The sequence below is a fragment of the Silurus aristotelis genome (assembly GCF_946808225.1).
Source record: "Silurus aristotelis genome assembly, chromosome: 11".
Classification (NCBI taxonomy): domain Eukaryota; kingdom Metazoa; phylum Chordata; class Actinopteri; order Siluriformes; family Siluridae; genus Silurus; species Silurus aristotelis.
The window spans coordinates 16,340,030-16,362,678 of NC_139584.1; the positions used below are offsets into that span (position 1 = coordinate 16,340,030).

Here is a 22,649-nt window from a genome sequence, read left to right on the forward strand (position 1 = left end):
TAATAATGCTGCAACACCTAAAAGTAAAAAACACCAATATCATAGCAAAATTTCATTTTCTGAATATAATAGTTCTGATGTATGCAAATTATCTAGAAAAATGACAAAACACCCACTTGATTTGGAAACAGTGGAAACAATAAGCTACATATCTGCTTCAGTTCTTGTCATCACCTAAAACTTATAGAATGTGTTTTTGAGACTCCATGTTTTTTATAACATTGGTGCATATATAAAGCTTTTCTTTGTTTCGCTCTGTGTTCAGCCAAATATGTAAACTTAGGAGTAAGTCTTTGGCTGTAAGCGTAAAGGTCTTTGGGTGTGATGATGCAGCTTTTACTCTGATTCACTGTAAATTTCAGGTCGACTCACAGCAGTTTCTGATCATCAGTGGTCGAAGGTGTTTTGTATGTAAATGTAATTAAATACTAGAAAGATGGTAAAGGTCTTCATTTCTGATATGAAGAAAAAAAGCCTCTCAGTTTTGCATTAAATATTTATAATAATGTGCTGATTACCTACCAAAATGAATTTTAATAAATATCCTGAGCTGATTTTGTCTTCATTTGCAGTTCAACTACAATATGTGGCTCTGCTTTAGCAATAAAAAAACAAAACATTTTAAATACAGGATTCGAAACTTACACACAGTGAATTTTTCTTTTGTCTGAGTGTTTTGTCTCATTCTGGATTGTTACTCTAATGACTCTCTATAAGAAGAATGTAGCATGTCCTATAATTGCCTGTAGAAAAAGATTTATTGAGAATAGAGATACAGATCTGAAACCTGATACAGTATTTTATTGCTGATTCAAAACCAAAATCTTTTAATTAGCTAAAATGATTTCTGCATTTTAATACAAATCATCACATACATCTCGCATAACATTTAAAGAAAAAAGATTCATGCAGTGGAATGGGGAAAATGTTATCACTGTTTTTTCCGGTTTAAGGCACGCATGTCCCTCTTGGTCATCCACTGTTTCACCTTTATCTCCAGCTTAGGGTCAAGGCACATGTTTTTCCGTCCCACATGCAAACTGAAAAAATAGGATGAAATTAAGATGTATCAAATCTACAGCATTGTAATGTTTAGAATTCTTTTTCAAATCAGAGAATCCTGTCCACTTACACCAGTGCTTTAATTTCACACAGTCCAGCATCCGATTGAATGTAATATCTTTGAGCTTTAAGTATTGTTTTCCGCTTTATTATATTTGAGGTTTTTAAGCAGCATTTTGGGATTAGTCCTGTTGGAAAACAATATGAGGTTTATAGAGGTCAGGTTATAACAATTCTTTTTTTATATATATATATATATATATATATATATATATATATATATATATATATATATATATATATATATATATATATATATAAAAACAGGATGAATAACGTATATGTCAGTCTGTATGTCCAGGTGCATATATGCGTACATGCACACTTGTGTGGATGTGTATACACACATCTATTAAAAAATGCTTGAGTACATATATTTGTCACATGTACACCAGTCAGGGTGCATAACATTATGACAACTGACAAGTGAAATGAATAACACTGATTATCTCTTCTTCATGACACTGGTTAGTGGGAGAGATATATCAGGCAGCAAGTGTACATTTTGTCCTTAAAGTTGATGTGTTAGAAGCAGGAAAAATGGGCAAGCGTAAGGATTTAAGCGAGTTTGATAAGAGCCAAATTGTGATGTCTAGACGACTAGGACTAGGTAAGAGCATCTCCAAAACTGCAGCTCTTGTGGGCTGTTCCCAGTCTACAGTGGTCAGTATTTATCAAAAGTGGTCCAAGTAAGGAACAGTGGTGAACCTGCGACAGGGTCATGGAGCACATTGATGCATGTGGGGAGCAAAGGTTGTCCTGTGTGTTCCAATCCAACAGATGAGCACCTGTAGCTTAATATGCTAAAGAAGTTAATGCTGGTTCTGATAGAAAGGTGTCAGAATACACAGTGGCTCACAGTTTGTTGTGTATGGGGTTGTGCAACAAAAAGGAAAAACAGGATTGGTTTGAGTAGCACAACAATGAGTTTTTGGTTTTGACTTGGCATCTAACTTCCCCAAGTTTCAATCCAATCAAGCATTTTTGGGATGTGCTGGACAAACAGGTCTAAACGATTAAGGCCCCATCAGGCATCATACATTACCTGCTTCAAACATATTGGTGCCAGATACCATAGAACTCCTTCGAGGTTCTAGTGAAGTCCATGCCTCGATGGGGCAGGGTTTTTTTGGGGGGCAAAAGGGGAACCAACACAATATAAGGTCATTTTTGGCCAGAATTGACCTATACTAGTGAGAAATGTAGAAATTGGAAAGCTAGAAGGTTGAGTAAGAGTAGACCTGTTACTGGTCTGTGATTTGAGAAATATTATATTTAATATAATAAATAGTTAAGATAAAAGAAATACAAATATTTCTGGGAAGATGAAATATATTATTGATCTGGTTGCACCGTCATTGAGTTTTTTTCTTGAGAACCAATATTTTATTGAGAATAGAAAAATACACAAAATACACCAACCAGGCAAAACATTATGACAATAACATTATGCCCGGTGTGTGAATAGCACTGATTATCTCTTCATCATCACAATAGTGTAGTGTTATTTATGTCTGTACTTTTGAGAGTCACTAATGGCTGGAACCAAAGTCCTTGTGTGTGTCAACACACTTGGCAAATAAACCCGATTCTGATTCTGATTCTGATCATGGCATCTGTTAATGGGTGGGATATATTAGGCAGCAAGTGAACATTTTGTCCTCAAAGTTGTGTTAAAAACAGGAAAAATTGGCAAATGTGCAAGGGCCATAGTTATGCCTGATCGGTGTATATTACCATGTTAAAGAGAGTCATAGAGTCCCAGAAATCACTTTTTTCCAATTCTGATGTTTGTTGTGAACATTAACCGAAGCTCTTAACTGTTCTCTTATCCACATGATTTTATAGCATGTACTGCTTCTGGCTGATTGGATAACTGCATGAATTTCATTACATTTTCCCTGTTTTATTTTAAACAAAGCACTATATAAAAACTAAATATACAAAAAAAACAACACCAAAAGGAACACATCTATAACACAAAATGTCCAAAAAGGTTGAAAGATGAAGCAAAAGTTTATTATTTTTTCATCCCTTTATGCAATTCTATAATGGTTGATTATATTATAAAATATATTAAATCTATATTTTTCTATTTTCCCTACAAGATAACACATCCACAATAAATTCAACACCAACCCCATGCAATCAACTCATATCAACACCCATTCACAATCACATATCCTTTTTAAAAAGTGTTTTTATACAACAGTTTAAACTGTTTAGGTGTAAGTCAGTAAAGGTGTAATTCCTTTATAATCTTCACACATGACACACCTCTAAGCAGGGCATGTCAAGACAGTTGTCCATCAGAGAAAAACTGCACAGTGAGAAGTCAGACACATTCAATATTGCAAAATACAAAAATGAACTTTACAGGACATAGCTTGTGATCTATCTGTGAGTCACAGACCTAACATTTATAATGATAACAACAAGATCAGTTCAGTAGTAGTTTCATTTGTATTATTGTATTATTATTATTATTAAAAAAGAAAATAATAGCAATAATGATATTATTAACTATAAATATTATTGATATTAAGGACAATAATTATAGTTATTATTATATCTTTACACTTATATCTTACACACACGTTTATAGCGTGACATTTCGAATGAGGTGTCGAAAAAATAACTTTTTGTTTTTAAGGCTGTTTAACCTCTGATTACGACCGACCACAGATACAAAAATATATAATATTATTCTTCACTTTATTATTATTCACTTTATATCTATATCTATATTTATTATTCACTTTATTATTCTTACCCTCAGTGGTTAAGATGGTGGCACAAAGGAGAAGCAACACGACTGCAGTTCGGGGTTCCATGATGACAGAGCGATTGAACATGCACAGCTGAACTACACACTTTCACTCTCCCTTTCTAGCTACACAGTCTTAGAATTTGCATTCTTAATAACGCCTCCTCTAATCCTCTGACTTGTTTCAGCACAATGCCTGCACAGGGAAAAATGCACATTAGATGGTTGTGTAACAGACACAATGAACGTTGGGAACACACACCTGGATTGAGTATGCAGCAGGTGTAAAGAGTTCTGAAAACTTATACTCCTTTATAATGTTCACACATGCACTGACTATTGTATAAGACATAAAAGACAAAGAGATTTGCAAGAACATTTTAAACAATAAGTAAACAAATAAGAATGAATGCATATAGCAAAAATTGGCACATGAAATGAATGTACAGGAAACATTGTGCATTGCAAAACACCAAAATGAAGCAAAAGAAAGCTTTACAGAACGTGGCTTGAGATCTACTTGTGAGTCAAAGCTGACAGTAATTATCCACTTAACATCAAATAAAATGTAAACTGGATGACAACAAATAAAAGGAACCATGGGGAAAAAAAGAAAGTGATATTTTACTACAATATGCTATATATGTTTATTAGCATTTCTTTTAAATATTTTCACTAATTGCTGTACACAATGCCATAAACAGTCATATAGATTTGAATATTTGGAAATATTTTGCATCTTTGGAAAGATAAAGCTAAATAAACAACTAAACAATGATATAATATTAACTGAATAGAATCAGACACTATTCACTACAGAAATAAAAGGTTAATGCCATGATTGAAAAGAAAATCACTTTCCAAACATGTAGAGGTGTTTGGAATACATGACTTCACATAAAAAGCCTTTCGAGATTAAATATAATAATACAATTAAATACAAGATTTTCCGTCACATTCCTTTTCATTTAACTCTTTATGTATTTGTGTAAAAAGTCTGTTGGTTTTGTAATGTTCTTTAATGGTTGATTGGTTACTAAAAGGTTGTAAAACATGTTACATCCTGGGAAGAACTCTGGCGTGAGAGTGAGACATTAATGACAGCGGTTAATCTTGTTTTCTTCAACAATAAAGTGGCAATGAATGGAAATTGATCAAAAGTCAAAAGACTAGGAAACGGTGAGAAGTAAGAGACAGTATAATAAGGAATAAACACACATAACATGTTGCAAGAACTATTTATTCATTATATTTTCACACACTTAACTCTATGTGGCATTAGTTCATCACAATAAATGTTCATTTGTCACATGTTTGAACACTAGTAATAGGCATTGTGTATGTGAATAATGTGAATAATCAAGTGGCTCTGAATCTCTGAACTTCTTTTTGCTTCACAGTAGCCAGGCTGAGGAGATGCAAAAGCATCTCTCCTGTCGAAATACTCCTCAATACACTGCTTCCTTCTGCATGATGGTTATGCCTGCTGTCTTCTGAGCAGATAGAATCCAGAACACAACTCGCTAAAAAATAAGAGGAATACCAAATCTTATACAAAATGATCACATGTAGCCCACAATCAAGTCAGAATGAAAAACAACAGAAAAAACTGTCCAGAGGCAATATTTAATGATAGTAATTATATATCATAGTTATTCCAACATCATAAATCAGGAACAGCTTGGCAAGTTAATTTGTGTGACCTTTTGATTTATTATGCTTGTTGGCAAAAACAAAGATTATACAATCTAACTTTGTCATGCTGTGGCTTGTAACTCATCCACAGATTATTAGAAATATTATCAAATGGTTTCTTTCGTAAATACATCCAGTGGAAATGGAGGGAATCTAACTATTAATAACTCAAACAACAAAAAGACATTTGCTATATTTGTAATGTGTCCCATCGACAATTCAACACCAAGCCACCCTCACACAGCCTCATCTTACCGCACGTACATCCACTGAGGATTAAAGGATATTAGGGTTTGCTGAGAGACTTGTGGTACAAACAAACCTGTTACTTACCATCAGGAACACACAGGGATCTTTTAGAGGACTATCAGTGTGTTAAAGACTCTCTAAGACTACAGAACGGATTGGACAGGCAAAAACACTATATGTACTAGCACTATGTGGGAGGCCAGTGCAGATGCATCATCCTTAAAAACCTGGGTCATTTGATGAGTCCAGCAGACTTATGGGGGCTGTTCTATCAACTTAATCGTCTAAATAATTTACCCAGCCTCAATTTCTAAAGTGTAGAAAGGTCTAGGGGAACATCATCACTGCAGGAGATGCCAGGTACTTCAATAAACTGATCAGAAAACACCATCTCTCTCACAGAACTGTCTCAGAGAAGAGATTGAAGATCATCATGAACAGTCTACCCATCCACTCAATGGGATTCTAACCATGAGCACATTGGTAGTTATATTACATCATGGTTCAAGAGAGCCATTTTACCAGGCTCCACAACATCTTCTCAGCTCTTAGAATGAATAGATTCTATTCTATTGGATAGAATGTGCTGTAGGTTTACATCTATTTGCAGCTGTTCTGCACCTTGGATCTTTTGCATGTTATCATATGCAAACGCAATTTTTTTTTTATCTTCAGATGGCTTTTTGCACTGTCATAATTGAAAGATTTACAGTAATATATTTTAAATGAATTTTATTTATTTATTTATTTATTTTTTTTTTTTTGGTAATTCAATGTAATTTGCTGCCTTAGCAAATACATTTCCTTTTGGAGCCATCCATCTATATTGTATGTGATTTTTGCCTGATAATTTCTCTATAACCATTGTTTTGCAAGACTGTTGTTGCTGTTGCCTCTTGTATGCTTAATTCAATGTTCTTGTTTTGCGTTCAGTTCCTATTTTTGTGATTTTTGTTTTGCCTGTTTGTTTTGATAGTATTATGCTTAAAATGAAACAACCCAGCTCTTAAACCTGTCTCCAATTCATAACAAATCACTAACATTGTATACAGCAGACTTAATAAAACATTACTCATGATTTGAGAGCACAGAACATAATTTTCTTGGAACATCAAAAATAATCAGCATCATGTGAAGTCAGTTTGCTGCATGACTTCACCTGAAAAATCCTTAAGCGGAAGAAGCCCACTGAATCACTCCCACACCACCGCTCTGCTATGCCTCTTTACTATTCCTAGTTCTGCTTTATATGTTACTTTTCACTCTGGCTAAAAGGAGGATGCTGCTTTGCCGTCACTTTTCCCAGGGTGCCCCCTTAGGATTTTTTCAGGTGCCTGGAGGGGTTGCAGTTACCAGAGGGCCAAGTCACAAGACAGCACTCCTCTATGTCCTGTATGTATGTATTAAATGTATTGTGTGTATTGATTGTTGTATGTACAACAATCAATACATTTATTTTCTGTGTTTATATATGCACTCTTTCGTCTCTCTCTCTATCGCTCTCTCTCTCTCTCTCTTGCTAAGCAATCTCTCCATTTACAACTCTACTTATCTGCTTTGCTTGATTGTTTTTATCTATGTTCTATTTTTGATCTGAGATATTGTGTCCCACCTAATGAAGAATGTAGACCTTTAAAGAAGTAGAAACATCCTGAACCATCTAGGGACGTATCAGCGCCATTTGGATCCCACTTTATGTGGAGTTTGGACCTCTTTGAGTGTTTAAAGGCTCTGGTATGGAGAAGCTGGTGTTGGCATTATGATGATTGCAATTGTTGAGTGTGGCAGCGGGGGCCTGGCTGAGCGCAGGTTTGTGAATGAGGGCGAGGCCGGGAGCAGGAAAGCGTGGGAATGACACCTAAGGGGAATTGTGACTAATGAATGTTGTCTCTCTTGCAGTGATCAGGGGGAGCATAAAAGAGGAGCGAGAGGAGCGAGAGGGCATGCCAGGGTGTGTGTGTGCCTGCGAGTTTGTGTCTTTGGCACTGATCATTCAGAAAATATAAAAAATAAACTCATTCAGAACTGGTCCTGTCCTGAGTGGTTTTCCTTTCTCCAAACCGTCAGCTCTCCCACATTGAGCTATTTTATGAGTTGCTCAGTAGCTCCTGGTTCCATAACCTCAAATGACTGTATAAGACTGCAGAAAAGACATTACTCATAATCTTACATTCCAGTACTCATGTTAGTTCTCACTCTCCAATGTTCTGTATTGTTTAAAAGATTTATAATCACACTCTTGCTATCACCCAAATGAGGATGGGTTCCTCTTTTGAGTCTGGTCCCTTTTAAGGTTTCCTCCTCATAACATCTAAGGAGTTTTTCCTTGCCACAGTCGCCACGGCCATTTGCTCATCAAATAAACATTGTTCACCTTAACTGTTAAATTCTGTAAAGCTGCTTTGAGACAATGTCTGTTGTGAAAAGCGCTATAGAAATAAACTTGACTTGACTTGAAATACAATATTTAATATCGAATCAATAATGGTAGAGTTAAAATCACATGCAAGGGTAAATAATAAATGTGCACACGTTCATATATTAAAGGAAGGCAAAGCCACAATTGAAAGCTAATTACCAAAGGTGTAAATAAGGGTGTACATTTCCCTCTGAAAATACATATTTTTATAGGTGACAAAACAATCTATAAGATTCAATTACTAGAACATATATTTTGGGAATCTTTATTAAATTTGACTCTGTCCCATCACTGACCTGAGTTACAGCAGACTCCTGGAGCAGCACAGCGTCCCCCCTCAGATCCACATGCTCTACCTCCATTCTCACATGGAGTGGGAATGTAGTTCTCCTCCATGCAGCTTGCTGCTTCAAGAGAGCCCACAGAGCAGCCTAAACCTGCCGCACAGCAAATACTGGGCCCAAAGCAGCGGCCATTGTCCTTTGGACCACATGCCATACACTACAGGCAGAAAAAAAAAATTATTTAAATACTTCCTCTGGAATTTAGATCTGCTAAAATACTTACTTTAATATGCATTAAAATACATCTTAGCTACAAGATGATGTGTTGTAGCTAAAAATTATACATAAAAATAGTTAGCGTAATGATAACTCATGGGTAAGTGCGTGTCAAACAGTATTAATGTATGCCGCCAAAGGTAAATAACCATCTGACAATACGAGGAGGATAGAAGCATTTGCAGATTAACTGTTAGGTAAGCATCATTTGATGTTGCATTGTATAATAATTAAACAGAAATGTATACAAATATTTACAATATTCAATATTTACTGTATTTACAGAAGAAATAGGTATATAATTGGTTGTAAAGTTACTTCATGCAAGGCTTTGGCTTCCCTACACCAGTGCTTAGTACAGTTGATATAATAACTAACTGCCATCCATTCCAAATAATACTATAGGGTATGTACTGGGTATATCAAGGAACACTGCATGGTCAATAGATTTGTTAACAAAAGTGGATGGTCAATCCAAAAATATTCAGCAAGACAAACTTGTGGCATGCCATTTTTCTATATGACCTATCAGATCAATATATATGGGAACTTTGAGACTGGGCAGCGCATTGGATTCGAATACACTCCAAACACATGGCTATGGATCCCAAATCATTCCTTCTATTTATATTTTATTAGTAAACACAAACATTTTCCCACTATAGGATGAATAAAGGTATATCTTATCTTATCTTATCTTATCTTATCTTATCATAAACTAACAGTCTACCAATAAATGCAGAAATGGAAGTCCAGCTCATGCAGATCTGCTGATATGAACAAGTCTTGTGGCTGCATGACATGGATAATACCTGATAGCTTTGACATATGAAACGAGATGGCATTTTTTTAGGGTCCATCATATCAGTTAAGTGAATTTTTATAATTTATAATATATATAATATAATTTACAATTAGCCACTCAATTTGGAACGTCTTCAGACTCCTTGAGCAGTCTTACACAGTCTTACTCAGCTTTGTTGCACACCTGTGTTAAAAGTGTAACACTTCACTTTACACAGTAACTTTTCAAGCAACAGTCACTTTCAAAACAGCAAATAACTAGATGTCATTTATTATTATTATTATTATTATTATTATTATTATTATTATTATTATTATTATTATTATTATTATATTATGATTATTTACATTTTCAAGTTTTGTTTGTGTTTGTCTGACATGTGTACATGTCAAATAAAACTTGAAACTTAAAATTATATTATTATTATTATATTATTATTATTATTATTAGTCATTTATTGCTATAGGATTGGATAATTATGGCATGTGTGCAGTGCATGTTCAGTGCATGTTCAGTGGATGTTCAGTGCTACTTGCCTGTCGGAGAGGTTGATCGGCGGAGGCGCGCTTCCCCCCGCGTGGGCAGTTCTGGATGTAGCACGCGCAGGAGAGCGACAGCAGGAACAGCACGCGCACCGCGAGTAAAGAGCCGCGCATGTCCTCCTGCTGACTGTGTGCTGTTTCCACAACGAGCGGTGTCCTGCAGCAACTCTTTTATACTGCACTTTACTTCTGTACACTGATGCTATAACCACACGTCAGAACATTCAATATATTCCCACCCACGGTCTCTGTAAATGCTGTTTATCACTCAGCAGGATGGATTTTGTCGGGCTGATTATTAGCTTATATAATAACTGTTGCTAATGCATGAGAAAAAATACATGGCTAGAATTTCTAAGTTGGGTTGTTTGATCATTCAAACGATGTAGATACTGAAAAAGTGTGAAATTAGAAATACAGTGAGTGAGACTGGAGAAGGCACTAGATCCAGTTGTAATTCATCTGTTAGAGCAGAGGACTGAACTTCAGCGTTCTTTCCTGAAAAACAAAGAAATTGAAATAAAACAAAACGTTTGCATCACATTACTCACTAACTTCTAAATTATCAGCAGGTTAATACAAAGGGAACAATATACATATTTAACTTAAACTAACTTGGCATTAAAGGTGTTAAAATGAGAGAAAAAGAAAGACAGAAGGATTAGAGAAAATGGGTAGAGGTAGGGGGAGGACAAAGGTTAAACTTTCAAATCTGACAGATTTTATTCATATGCACAACATATGGTTAGGAAGAAAACAACAGAAATGGTTCTGCATTCAAAACAGAATAAAGCAACAATTTAGGATAATATTGTCAAAGAATTCATTGACATGCAGGTGGCATGCGACAAAAAGGAGAATATCTGATGCAATATATATATTTGGAAGTTTATTTTAATATGAACTTTTGAATTATTGTGGAGGTGTCACTTAACATACTTTTCATCATGGAAAGTGAGGCTATTTAACAAGACTAGGTTTCCCCAGAGTTTTGGGATCTTACTGTGGATTAGTACAAAATGTCAGAAGGGTCATTAAACATACATTTGCAATTAGAAATATTCAACCCCTAAAGAGTTTTAAGAATTTATAAATAAAAATCTTTTTAAAGTGCAGGATTCTGCTTTGGATTGCTTCTTAATGAGTTTAGTGATACATAAAATCAACACAGAAAATGTATGATGTAGTATTTGTGTATTTAAGATCGCCATGTCACAATTATTCAACCCCTATATAACATTGTTGTTTTTAAAACTTTCTGAAAGTTCTTATGGCCTGAAGTGGAGCTGAAACATCATTAAGCCTTTGGGAACTCTATAACAATCCTTCATTTGCTTCAGCTATGATGCATATATAAACCCCGACCATTAAGGTGTTCAAGGTGAGTTGCAATCATGGGAAAGACAAAGGAGCTTCCACAAAAGCTGAGAGAGGAGATTATTTCATCACATCTGAAGGGCCTTGAGTATAAGAAGATTTCCAAAAGATTTAACATTCCAAGAGACACCATTGGGAGCATTATAAGGAAGTTTAAAACTTATGGAACAGCTGCAAACCTGCCTGGCCCTGGAAGAAAGTTTCAATCAAGGGCCCATAGCAACTTAGTAAGGACAGCTAAGAAAAACCCCCGTTACAGGATGACATGATGAAGGCTGGTACAAGTGCTTCAGTGGCAACTATAAGACGTGCACTGAATAATCAAGGACTTAATAGCCGGACCCCAAGACGCACTCCACTCTTGACCCTCAAGGAACATCAGGAGTCGACTAGAATATGCCAGGATGAATTTGGATAAAACTACAGAGTTCTGGAAGACAGTTCTATGGACTGATGAAACCAAACTGGAACTTTTTGGACATATGGACCAGCGGTATGTCTGGCGTGCAAAAGGTCAGGCTTATGACCAGAAGAATACCATTCCCACGGTCAAGCACAGAAGTGGGTCAATAATGATGTGGGGCTGTTTTTCTGTGGCAGGGACTGGCAATCTTGATTGTGTACCTGGCATCATGGATTCCAAGAAATACCAGGTCATTTTGAAGAAGAACGTGATGCCTTCTGTTGACAAATTAAACCTTGGTGATCATTGGAACTTCCAGCAAGACAATGATCCCAAGCACACCTCCAAATCAACCAAAGCTTGGTTGGGAAAAAGATGCTGGAGTGTCCTGGAGTGGCCTTCTCAGTCACCAGATTTAAATCCAATTGAAAATCTTTGGTGGGATTTGAAGAAGGCAGTTGCAGCACGGACAGAATTAGAGACTATTAGAGTCAAACAGAGTTAGAGGCTTTTGCACGTAAAGAATGGGCAAAGATTCCAATCGAGAGGCGTAAAGAAGCTTGTCAGCACTTATCGAAAACGCTTGTTAGAAGTTATAAAAACTAAAGGGCGCTCCACAAGGTACTGAAGCTGGGGGTTGAATAATACTGCACATGCTCGTGTTACAAGATTTAAAATTTTCATTTGAACTTTAAAGTTAAGTCAACTTCTGTTGTCAAAGTAACTCAAATATGTGTCAATAAATATTGTTTTTTTATTTCACGAGTTTTTTTTGTTTTCATTATCTTTCATCAACATCACTGTATTTTCTTTTGAGGTGACGGGGTTGAATATTCCTGATTGCGAGTGTATATTTATACACAGATCAGGTATAACAATTATGGCCACCTGCCTGATATTGTGTTGGTCCCCCTTTTTATGGCAAAACACTCATGACCCGTACAGCATGAACAGCATTAACATTTTCAGCAATTTGAGCTATAGGAGTTTATCTGTTGGATCAGACCACACGGGCCAGCCTTCATTCCCTACGTGCATCAATGAATCTTGGCTTCCCATGACCCTGTCAAACAATTTTACCCTTGTCAAACTCCCTCAAAACTTGTCCATTTTTCCTAACACACCAAATTTGAGGACAAAATGTGCACTGGCAGCCTAATATATCCCTTTACTTATCAGGTGCCATGATGAAGGGATAAGCAGTGTTATTCACACACTGGGTACAATGTTATTGTCATAATTGATTAATGTCATACTTCCACACTTCTAATTACTCTGAGACCCTCAAGTACCTTTATTTTCCAAGAAAATTTATTACAGACAAAAGAAAAAAAAGCACATTTAGTAACAATTTCGTCTTGCTGTTGTTGGTAGTAGTATATTGTGTCTGTAAGAACATATGACAGACATAATACCACAGAGTTTTTTAAGCAGCAGTAAATGATGCTTAATGATGCACCCTTGTGATTGTTCTGGGTGAAGCACGTGCTTGACATGTAGGGCATGTAATCGGCAGTCTCTGTGACCTTGACGTGTGTTCACGCTGCAGACACTGCCGACACAGCAGGTGCCCACAGGGAAGAGAGTACACCAAGGCGCTTGGAGAGTAAATGGACAAGGAACAAGAGCATGACCCACATCTGTCTTGACCTGGAGAGGAAACAGAAACCATTAAATTAATTAAGTTTAATGCCTCTCACACAAAGAAGAATTCTCATGTTGTATTTCTGTCTTTGACTCTTACTTCCTGTGCTGTTTGGCTCGAGGCTGCTTTGAGAGGTATATGTTGGTAAACCAAGCAGAGCAGAACTTAATGCCTGGTCTAAACTCTGAGACAGACGCTCTTCATGAGAGTCTGTTTCTGAAAGAAATTAGAAAGCAAATATTTGAGAGGAAGAAGACAGTAAGTTAGTGTCCTTAGTTTAATTATAACTGTGCATTACTAACCTGTGGAAAGAGTGATGCCTGTATCTGTCCTCTGCATTTTGGTCAAGGGAGACACAATGTCCAAATGTTTACTAGCTGAAGAAAAGTTTGACTGATATTGCCGTTTATTTGACTGCTTTGAGTTCATGCTTCCAAAACCGCAGGTTCCAGAAGACGACTCCAGTACTGACCGTTGTCCATCTTTAAAACTTCTGGACTGACTATTAGTTGGTGTACTCAATTTTTTTTCTTTATTGATAGTGTGTTTTTGTAGCATCTCTGTGCATTCAGTTCTCACTGAGCAAACCTGCTGGGCTTGTGCCTTAGCATGTGAGCTCTGAACACCGAAAAGGTCAGGTGGAGGCCCTGATGCACAGATGAGTCTGGAAGGTTGGGGTTTGTTCAGTAGGCTGTTCTTGGTTCTGATTCCTATGTGGCCAGTCTGCAGTAGCAGGCTGTCAATGCGATTCTTAAGATGAGGGTTAGGAAGCGGTTTCGAGTCTTTTGTAAAAGGTACACCAGTAAAAGGGTCATTAGGCATCCGTCCCCAAGCAGCTTCCTGTTTTTCATACTCCTTCAACGTGCCATTATCCACAACCATCCCGCTGGGCAAGATCATGGGCAGAACCATAAGCTCCTGAGTCAAAGGGTCATAAAACTCCTCAGGAATCGTGGTTTCTAATGAAGTATTGTTTGGCCTAGGAGATGTGGCTGAGGTAGAAACTAGTGAAAGATTCGAAAAAATAGAACACTTTGGTTTCAAGCTGTCAAAGTGGGCCTTCTGAAATAGTTCCAGATCTGAAAAAGAACAGCACCGAGCAGGAACACCCCATACAGCCAGGGACTTGATTCCCAGCACCGAAGAAGCCCCAATGTAGGGGATAGTGATACGAAGTTGGGCGACTGAGCTAAGTGACTGAAATCCCCGGCTCCAGAGCTCCTGCTGTTTTGCATGGGCGGGAGGGTCGGGTGGGCACTCAGGGAAGGGAGCTCGATGTTTAAAATTTTGATGCCTAAAACAGGTAAGCACCTCCTCTCTCAGCTCACAGCGGCCCACAAGCTTAAACTCTTCTCTCTCATGATAATTTCCAGAGGTTTCAGCAGTTTTGACCTCAGGGCAGGTAAAAATCTCAAGCCTCCTAGACGCACCACAGCAGGGCAAAAGTTCAACATCCACACGGTATAACTCAACCCTCACTTGAAAGTGCAGAGTTACATGCAGTGGAGGACGGAGGAAGTACTCCAGCCTGTAACCTCGCCGCAAAGCTGCTGGGTCCGCAGACAGAAGATTGGAAACATCATATCCATCTGCAGATAACTTTAAAGAGAGAAGGAGAAGAAAATAGCAGGTTAGAGCCTAGAGGATACATATGGTAGACTTCTGATGCATATATGCTTAAAAAAAAAAAAAAAAAAAAATGATATATTCAGCAAAGACAATATCACCCACACACTCCACCTATTTCCTACTTTTAAGAATAAACATGAAATAAAAAATTAAAATAAAATTTTACCTTTTTTTTTTTAAAACATTAACTAAAAGGAAGCATATAATGGAAAATGCTAAATGTGAGTATGTATTTAAATATATAAATAATATTGCAATGACAAACTATATATGAGGATATAAAGAAACAAAACAATTTCCCTATGGGATCAATGAAGGATTCTGATTGTGAACCTACACAATCAGAATTATTAAGCATTAAGCATTATTAAGAAGAATTTTATTAAGCATTGTTAAATGCTTAATAAAATCACAGCAAACAGAAAACATGTATTCTACCAATTTGCCAACAATTGTTATCATTTGTAATTTATTATTAATAATAAACAAGGCCATGTTTCTGAAGCATTTATATTCGTATTTAACGCCGATCCCTTTCCAGCGTCGTTTTCAACACTTACTCTCAGTAAAAGAAACAAAAACAGAGCTTGTCCTGACACCAAGAAAGTCTCTCTTGTGGTGAAAAACCTCCTGACTGTTACAAACAGTTGACACTCGCGCCTCCTTCCAAAACCTTACATAAAGCCACAAGTCCCTGTGAACAAGCTGTTCCTATAGAAACGAGTGTATTAAAATACATTTATAATCTTCATTTCAGATGACACTTCTGTCAGATGTGATGTGATTAAAAGTTAATCGACATCTGATGAAGGCTGCACCAGTTATTGACATGTTTTTGACAAGACTTATTCTAGAACTTTTTTCTCAGGGGTTAGATCAGGAATTCTAATGGTTAAAAAGAAATCTATTTTTAGCTTACTCAATTGGAATGGTTTTATATTTGATGAGAATCAGGATTAAGGAAAAAGAGTGAAGGGGTTGTTTTGGGGTAGGCAAGATTGGAGATTCCGGGGGAAAGAAACACTGAACCAACAGTGCTAGAATTCCATACTTACATTTACATTTATGAAGCCATTTTCCAGAGTGACATACACCTGAGTAGTTTAGGGATCGAGGCCCAGCAGTGACAGTTTGGTGTTGCTGAGATTTCTACTTGTTACCCTCTGATCCCGAGCCCAACAAAGCCTTTAACCACTAAGCTACCACCTCTCTACTTCAATACCATTCAATTCCACCTGGACTGTGTCTAATTGAACCAACATCACCATACAACAAACAATAACCCGAAGCCTACTCCCAAACTCTGTGAATGTTATTTAGAGAGCAAATAGTCTGCTTGAGTGTTGTCTATCATGGAATGGCCTGACAAATCACTGGACCTATTGTCCAAATATTATTGAACTGCTCTGGGATGAACTGGATCGCAAAGTCAAAAAAAGAAGTAGCCTTATTAAATAGCCTTATTGAAATATTCACGAAACACACGGAAAAGTATTTCAGCTAAATGTTGGGAGAAACGCACAGTCCGTATGCCAAGAATGTGTAAAGCTGTTAGGGCAAGTCAAGTCGGCTTTTATTGTCAAGCCAACCATAAAAGTGCACAGTGAAATGAAAGACAGAGGTGCAACATAATACAACATAAATGAACAAAAAACATTCATGATAAAGGGGAGATTTTTAGTGCAAAAGTCTGTATATTGACACCAACCAGTGTGTAAAAAGTTGAATTGATTAAAAACTAGTGTGAATTGTAAGTTGTTTAAAATAGAGTATAAACATTACATGTTAGTGTCAGGAGCTTTGACTGACCTTATTGCAGTGAGCCGTGGTTTTAAAGTGTGGCAGGCAGAGGTTCACCACCATGCTTTCCCCAACCAGGAGCTACTATATTCAAGAAATAAGGTGGCATTGAGGTAAAACTTTACATTTATGGCATTTGGTAGATGCCCTTATCCAGAGCATCTTACAGTTATACAGCTGAGCAATTGTGGGTTAAGGGCCTTCCTCATGGGCCCTGCTGTGGCAGATGGGTTATCTAACAGAACATTGCGAATTGCACGATCCAGCAACTTCTTCCACGTCTATTCTCATACACATGTTTATAGAAAATGCAATCACACAAACATCATGGATTAAAACTTAAATTTATGTAGTTTTAGGAGCACCACATTATCTCATTACCTCTTCTCCCAAAATGTGTTTCTCAGAAGAACAAATTTTAACCTGTTTGTTAGTCTATATTAATATAATTAATAACTTGTCTTCATAAGTGTTGACAATAAATTTTAGTTTGTTTCTTTATTTTACTGACTACAGTTTCAGTTTGATTATAAACAAGGTACAGTGCTTAGACCCATTAGCATACAATTAGCAATAGTCAAAATACTGCCACGGACTGTATTTACTAATATCAGGCTTTATCACGCTGACTTCTGCGTATGTTACAAAGTCAAATTAAGATCAAATAAAGTCGCTAAATATTTGTTGAGCATTTGTAATAAAAAAATAAATAAAATCACAAACCCCCTGTCTCTGTTCGTCCTTTTCTTCGTGAGTTTTCAAGGTGCAGAGTAAAGCATTACTGCCATCTACTGGTATAGAGTCAAGACCTGTTTATTTCTGTAAAATAAGCAGAAACAAAATAAGCAGCTCAGTCTTACGGCATTTCGTGATATAGCCACGAAATGTAATCTATTGATTTGTGTTTATAGACACGAATTTCCTCTTTTTTTCGTGTCACTGACTACGAATTTCTATGTAATGTATTTCAATAGAAAGTATTTATTTGGTGCCTCCGGCCAAAGTTTTCTCTCTGCCACTGGATACCACAGACGCTGTATTATTTTTTTTTTATCTCATTTGTTATTGATTGTTTAAGCTTCGAACACTATTACTCAACATTTAATCAGGGGACTTTATCCTTGTTTTATTTTTTTATGTTCAGTAAGCTACTCGCCATTATAAACCATCCTCAGTGGTTCCTTCCAGTCAAAATACAGTAAATATATTATCCCGGTTGATTAAGGAGACTGCGTTAATTAGAGACACACATTTATTACAGTATAACCACAATTAACATAACGTATATTTTCTGCCTTTTTCTCTGATAAAAATGGGGAATTGATATAAATTTTTACATTTCTGTCAGCATTACCCATAATCGTCTGCCTCCGTTGCTATGGAGATGGAGCCAGGTGGAGGCAGTCATGCTGAGTGACACAAGAAAAGAGAGAAATTCGTGTTTATAAACACAAATCATTAGATTAATGTTCGTGACTATATCGCGAAATGACGTGAGACTATGTTGAAATCAGTTTTAACATACAGTCAGTACATACAGTACACACATATGACAGCAAGACACTAAATGGACAAAAGACTTGGAACAAGTGACTTTTTTTTGTCATAAGTGGTTACTCCCCAGAAGGTTACCACAAAGTTGGAGGAACACAGTTGTATATGATGTTTTTGTTTGCCTTTGCCTTTTTTGAACTAGAATTGGAAGATCCTGAGCTCTGACCTCAACTCTACTGAACAGCTTTGGGATCAATACTGACTGCACCCCAGGCCTCCTCACTCTTCATCAGTACTTGACTTTTCTAAAAACCTTGTGGCGAAATGAGCACAAATTTCCACAAACACACTCCAAAATCTAGGGGAATATCTGCCCAGAAAAATGGAGCTTATTAGCAAATGCTGACTAAATAGGATGTTCAAAAATCACACAGGAAACTGATTTTTTTAAAGTGTCCAAAACCTTTAGTCTATATTATGTATTAAAATAAATCAAATTTTTTATAGATAGATAGATAGATAGATAGATCGATCGATCTTTATTGTCATTGCATTGTACAGGTACACAGCAACGAAATGCAGTTTGGCATCTACCAGAAGTGCAAAATGTAGCAATCATGCAAAAGTGCAGATAAATATGTAGCATATTTACAGCATGTGATATATATGTAAGCATATGTACAGTAAATTAATATAAAGGCTATAACAGTGCAGAGATGTGTGGACATCATTAAGAAGTACAGAGATAGTTCTAAGGCTATGGCGTTGAAGAGGAATGTGGAGAAGTAAAAGGTTATAAGATTATGGCATTTAAGAAGTTAGCAAGCTGAATAAACAGTCTAATATATATATATATATATATATATATATATATATATATATATATTAGGTACACCTGTCTAACTGCTCGTTAACGCAAATTTCAAATCAGCCAATCACATGGCAGCAACTCAAGGCATTTAGGCATGTAGACATGGTCAAGATGATCTGCTGCAGTTCAAACCGAGCGTCAGAATAAGGAAGAAAGGTGATTTAAGTGACTTTGAACGTGGCATGGTTGTTGGTGCCAGACTGGCTGGTCTGAGTATTTCAGAAACTGCTGATCTACTAGGATTTTCACGCACAACATGAATGTTCCAAAAAAGAGAAAATATCCAGTGAGCTGCAGTTCTGTGGGTGCAAATGCCTTGTTGATGCCAGAGGTCAGAGGAGAATGGCCAGACTGGTTCGAGCTGATAGAAAGGCAACAGTAACTCAAATAACCGCTCGTTACAACCGAGGTATGCAGAAGAGCATCTCTGAACGCACAACACGTCGAACCTTGAGGCGGATGGGCTACAGCAGCAGAAGACCACACTGGGTGCCACTCCTGACAGCTGAGAACAGGAAACTGAGGCTACAATTCACACAGGTTCACCAAAATTGGACAATAGAAGATTGGAAAAACGTTGCCTGGTCTGATGAGTCTTGATTTCTGCTGCGACATTTGGATGGCAGGGTCAGAATTTGGCGTCAACAACATGAAAGCATGGATCCATCCTGCCTTCTATCAACGGTTCAGGCTGGTGGTGGTGTAATGGTGTGGGGGTATTTTCTTGGCACACTTTGGGCCTATTAGTACCAATTGAGCATCGTGTCAACACCACAGCCTACCTGAGTTTTGTTGCTGACCATGTCCATCCCTTTTTGACCACAGTGTACCCATCTTCTGATGGCTAATTGCAGCAGGATAACGCGCCATGTCATAAAGCACGAATCATCTCAGACTGGTTTCTTGTTCTGGTTTTCTTGTTCTGGTTTTCTGAGTTCACTGTACTCAAATGACCTCCACAGTCACCAGATCTCAATCCAATAGAGCACCTTTGGGATGTGGTGGAACGGGAGATTCGCATCATGGTTGTGCAGCTTACAAATCTGCAGCAACTGTGTGATGCTATCATGTCAATATGGACCAAAATCTCTGAGGAATGTTTCCAGTACCTTGTTGAATCTATGCCACGAAGGATTAAGGCAGTTCTGAAGGCAAAAGGGGGTACAACCCGGTACTAGTAAGGTGTACCTAATAAAGTGGCCGGCGCGTGTGTGTGTGTGTGTGTGTGTGTATATATATATATATATATATATATACAGTACAGAACAAAAGTTTGGACACACCTTCTCATTCAAAGAGTTTTTTTTATTTTCATGACTATGAAAATTGTAGATTCACACTGAAGGCATCAAAACTATGACTTAACACATGTGGAATTATATATGGAATTATATACATAACAAAAAAGTGTGAAACAACTGAAAAATGTCATATTCTAGGTTCTTCAAAGTAGCCACCTTTTGCTTTGATTACTGCTTTGGACACTCTTGGCATTCTCTTGATGAGCTTCAAGAGGCAGTCACCTGAAATGGTCTTCCAACAGTCTTGAAGGAGTTCCCTGAGAGATGCTTGGCACTTGTTGGCCCTTTTGCCGTCACTCTGCGGTCCAGCTTACCCCTAAACCATCTCGATTGGGTTCAGGTCCGGTAACTGTGGAGGCCAGGTCATCTGGCGCAGCACCCCATCACTCTCCTTCTTGGTCAAATAGCCCTTGATGCCTTCAGTGTGACTCTAAAATTTTCATAGTCATGAAAATAAAGAAAACTCTTTGAATGAGAAGGTGTGTCCAAACTTTTGGTCTGTACTGTATATATATATATATATATATATATATATATACACACACATACAAATTATATACACAAATGAATGAAATGTCGGGCAGAATGTACAGTAGGGATATAAAGAGAAAATAAAAATAGTGCACATGTAATGAGGAGTAAAAAAAGATATACTATGTAATATGTACATGTATAGTACAGAGGTTATATACAGTGTTTGTTTTGTATTGATCTAGCGGTGTAGTGTAGAGTTCAGTAGTGTGATGGTGGATGGAAAAAAGCTGTCCCTGAACCTGCTGGTTCTGGTGCGTAAGTTCCTGTATCTCCTTCTTGATGGAAGGAGGTTAAACAGTTTATGACTGGGATGTGAAGAGTCCATAAATAATGTGAGCTCTGCGCAGACATCTGCTGTGGTGAAGGTGTTCAATGGCAGGTAGTTGGGTGTCAGTAATGCGTTGTGCAGTTTTGACCACCCTTTGCAGGGCTTTACGTTCACACACAGTGAAGCCTCCATACCAAACAGTGATGGAGTTGGTCAGGGTGCTCTCGATGATGCAGCAGTAGAAACTCGTTAAAATCCCTGGGGGCAGACTTCTCAAGAAGTACAGGCGCTTTTGTGCTTTTTTAACCAGGGCTGAAGTGTTCTGCTGCCATGACAAAGAGATGTGAACTCCCAGGAACGTAAAGCTGGAGACTCGCTCTACCTCAGTTCCATTGATGTTGACTGGTAGATGTCTCCTGCTGTTGGATTTCCGAAAGTCTACAATAAGCTCTTTAGTCTTTGTGGTGTTGAGGGTCAGGTTGTTGTTGGCACACCATGCTGTCAGATTACAGATCTCTTCCCTGTAGGCCGATTCGTCGTTGTTGTCGATCTGGCCGACCACGGTGGTGCCATCTGCATACTTGATGAAGATGTTGGAGTTATGCAGAGGAGCACAATTGTGGGTGAATAGGGAGTAGAGAAGTGGGCTCAGAACACAGCCCTGCGGGATGCCAGTGTTCAGAATGAGGGTTGAGGGTATAGAATGTACAGTAAATCTTATGACAGAATAGACAATATAGGTCCTATGTACAGCTATTCAGTGAGTAATGACGTGCAGAAGGTAGAAATAGACATGGGAAGATATAGAAAGTAATAAAATACATTTACTGTAACTGAGTAGCTTTTGTTATTTTGGTGATTGTGGTGGAAAGTGCTGTCTAAGACTCTGCTTTAAAATTTCCCATACATTCATTTGGCATGAAACCACGAAAAAATGTTTTCATTGTTCAACAGATCGGGTTTTTTGGTCTGGATTTTGACATTATTGTTACAATAATTATGGGAGTCGTGTAAGTTTGTGTATGAAGACATGTTGGGGGATCAGCATATTAAAAATGTAACATTTTATATTATTTCTGATGAAAGGAATCAGACGAAGTAAATAAATAATTTCATCGCTCATTTCCCATCTTTAGAAGAAGAAACATGAAATAAATGATTGTCTCTG

At 37.3% G+C, this 22,649-nt stretch overlaps 2 protein-coding genes across 4 annotated transcripts in view; both read right to left on the minus strand.

Moving 5' to 3' along the window:
* Positions 1-739: 739 nt before the first annotated feature.
* Positions 740-22,649, minus strand: part of avp (arginine vasopressin) — a 62,429-nt gene continuing 40,519 nt past the window's right edge. The window contains exons 1-5 of one of the 2 annotated variants that reach the window (XM_083554629.1): positions 10,154-10,683; positions 8,549-8,753; positions 3,896-5,412; positions 1,133-1,250; positions 740-1,040 (exon numbers count right to left, since the gene is read on the minus strand). In XM_083554629.1, the coding sequence (XP_083410755.1) occupies positions 5,249-5,412; positions 8,549-8,753; positions 10,154-10,273 (489 nt within the window). In that variant the 5' untranslated portion in view covers positions 10,274-10,683 and the 3' untranslated portion in view covers positions 740-1,040; positions 1,133-1,250; positions 3,896-5,248. Of the gene's footprint in view, positions 1,041-1,132; positions 1,251-3,895; positions 5,413-8,548; positions 8,754-10,153; positions 10,684-22,649 lie in introns of those variants that run through there. The other variant, XM_083554630.1, reaches the window with a different exon arrangement.
* On the minus strand, positions 13,229-18,385 carry ubox5 (U-box domain containing 5). Of its 2 annotated transcripts, XM_083554510.1 has the most exons (6): positions 18,368-18,385; positions 17,737-17,832; positions 17,023-17,097; positions 13,887-15,183; positions 13,684-13,800; positions 13,229-13,589 (listed from the first exon to the last, which is right to left on the minus strand). In XM_083554510.1, the coding sequence occupies exons 3-6, from the start codon at positions 17,074-17,076 to the stop codon at positions 13,387-13,389; spliced, it is 1,671 nt and encodes a 556-aa protein (XP_083410636.1). In that variant the 5' UTR covers positions 17,077-17,097; positions 17,737-17,832; positions 18,368-18,385; the 3' UTR covers positions 13,229-13,386. The 2 variants fall into 2 exon arrangements, with proteins under 2 accessions (XP_083410636.1, XP_083410637.1); XM_083554511.1 differs by lacking the exon at positions 18,368-18,385 and having other exon boundaries at positions 17,737-17,848.

Coding starts and splice junctions, on each gene's coding strand:
- ubox5 (XM_083554510.1), bottom strand. CDS start 17,076: ATGGTGGTGAACCTCTGCCTGCCACACTTTAAAACCACGGCTCACTGC. Junction 15,184..17,022: donor CCACGGCTCACTGCAATAAG/GTCAGTCAAAGC, acceptor CTCTCTTTAAAG/TTATCTGCAGATGGATATGA. Junction 13,801..13,886: donor AGGCATCACTCTTTCCACAG/GTTAGTAATGCA, acceptor AATTTCTTTCAG/AAACAGACTCTCATGAAGAG.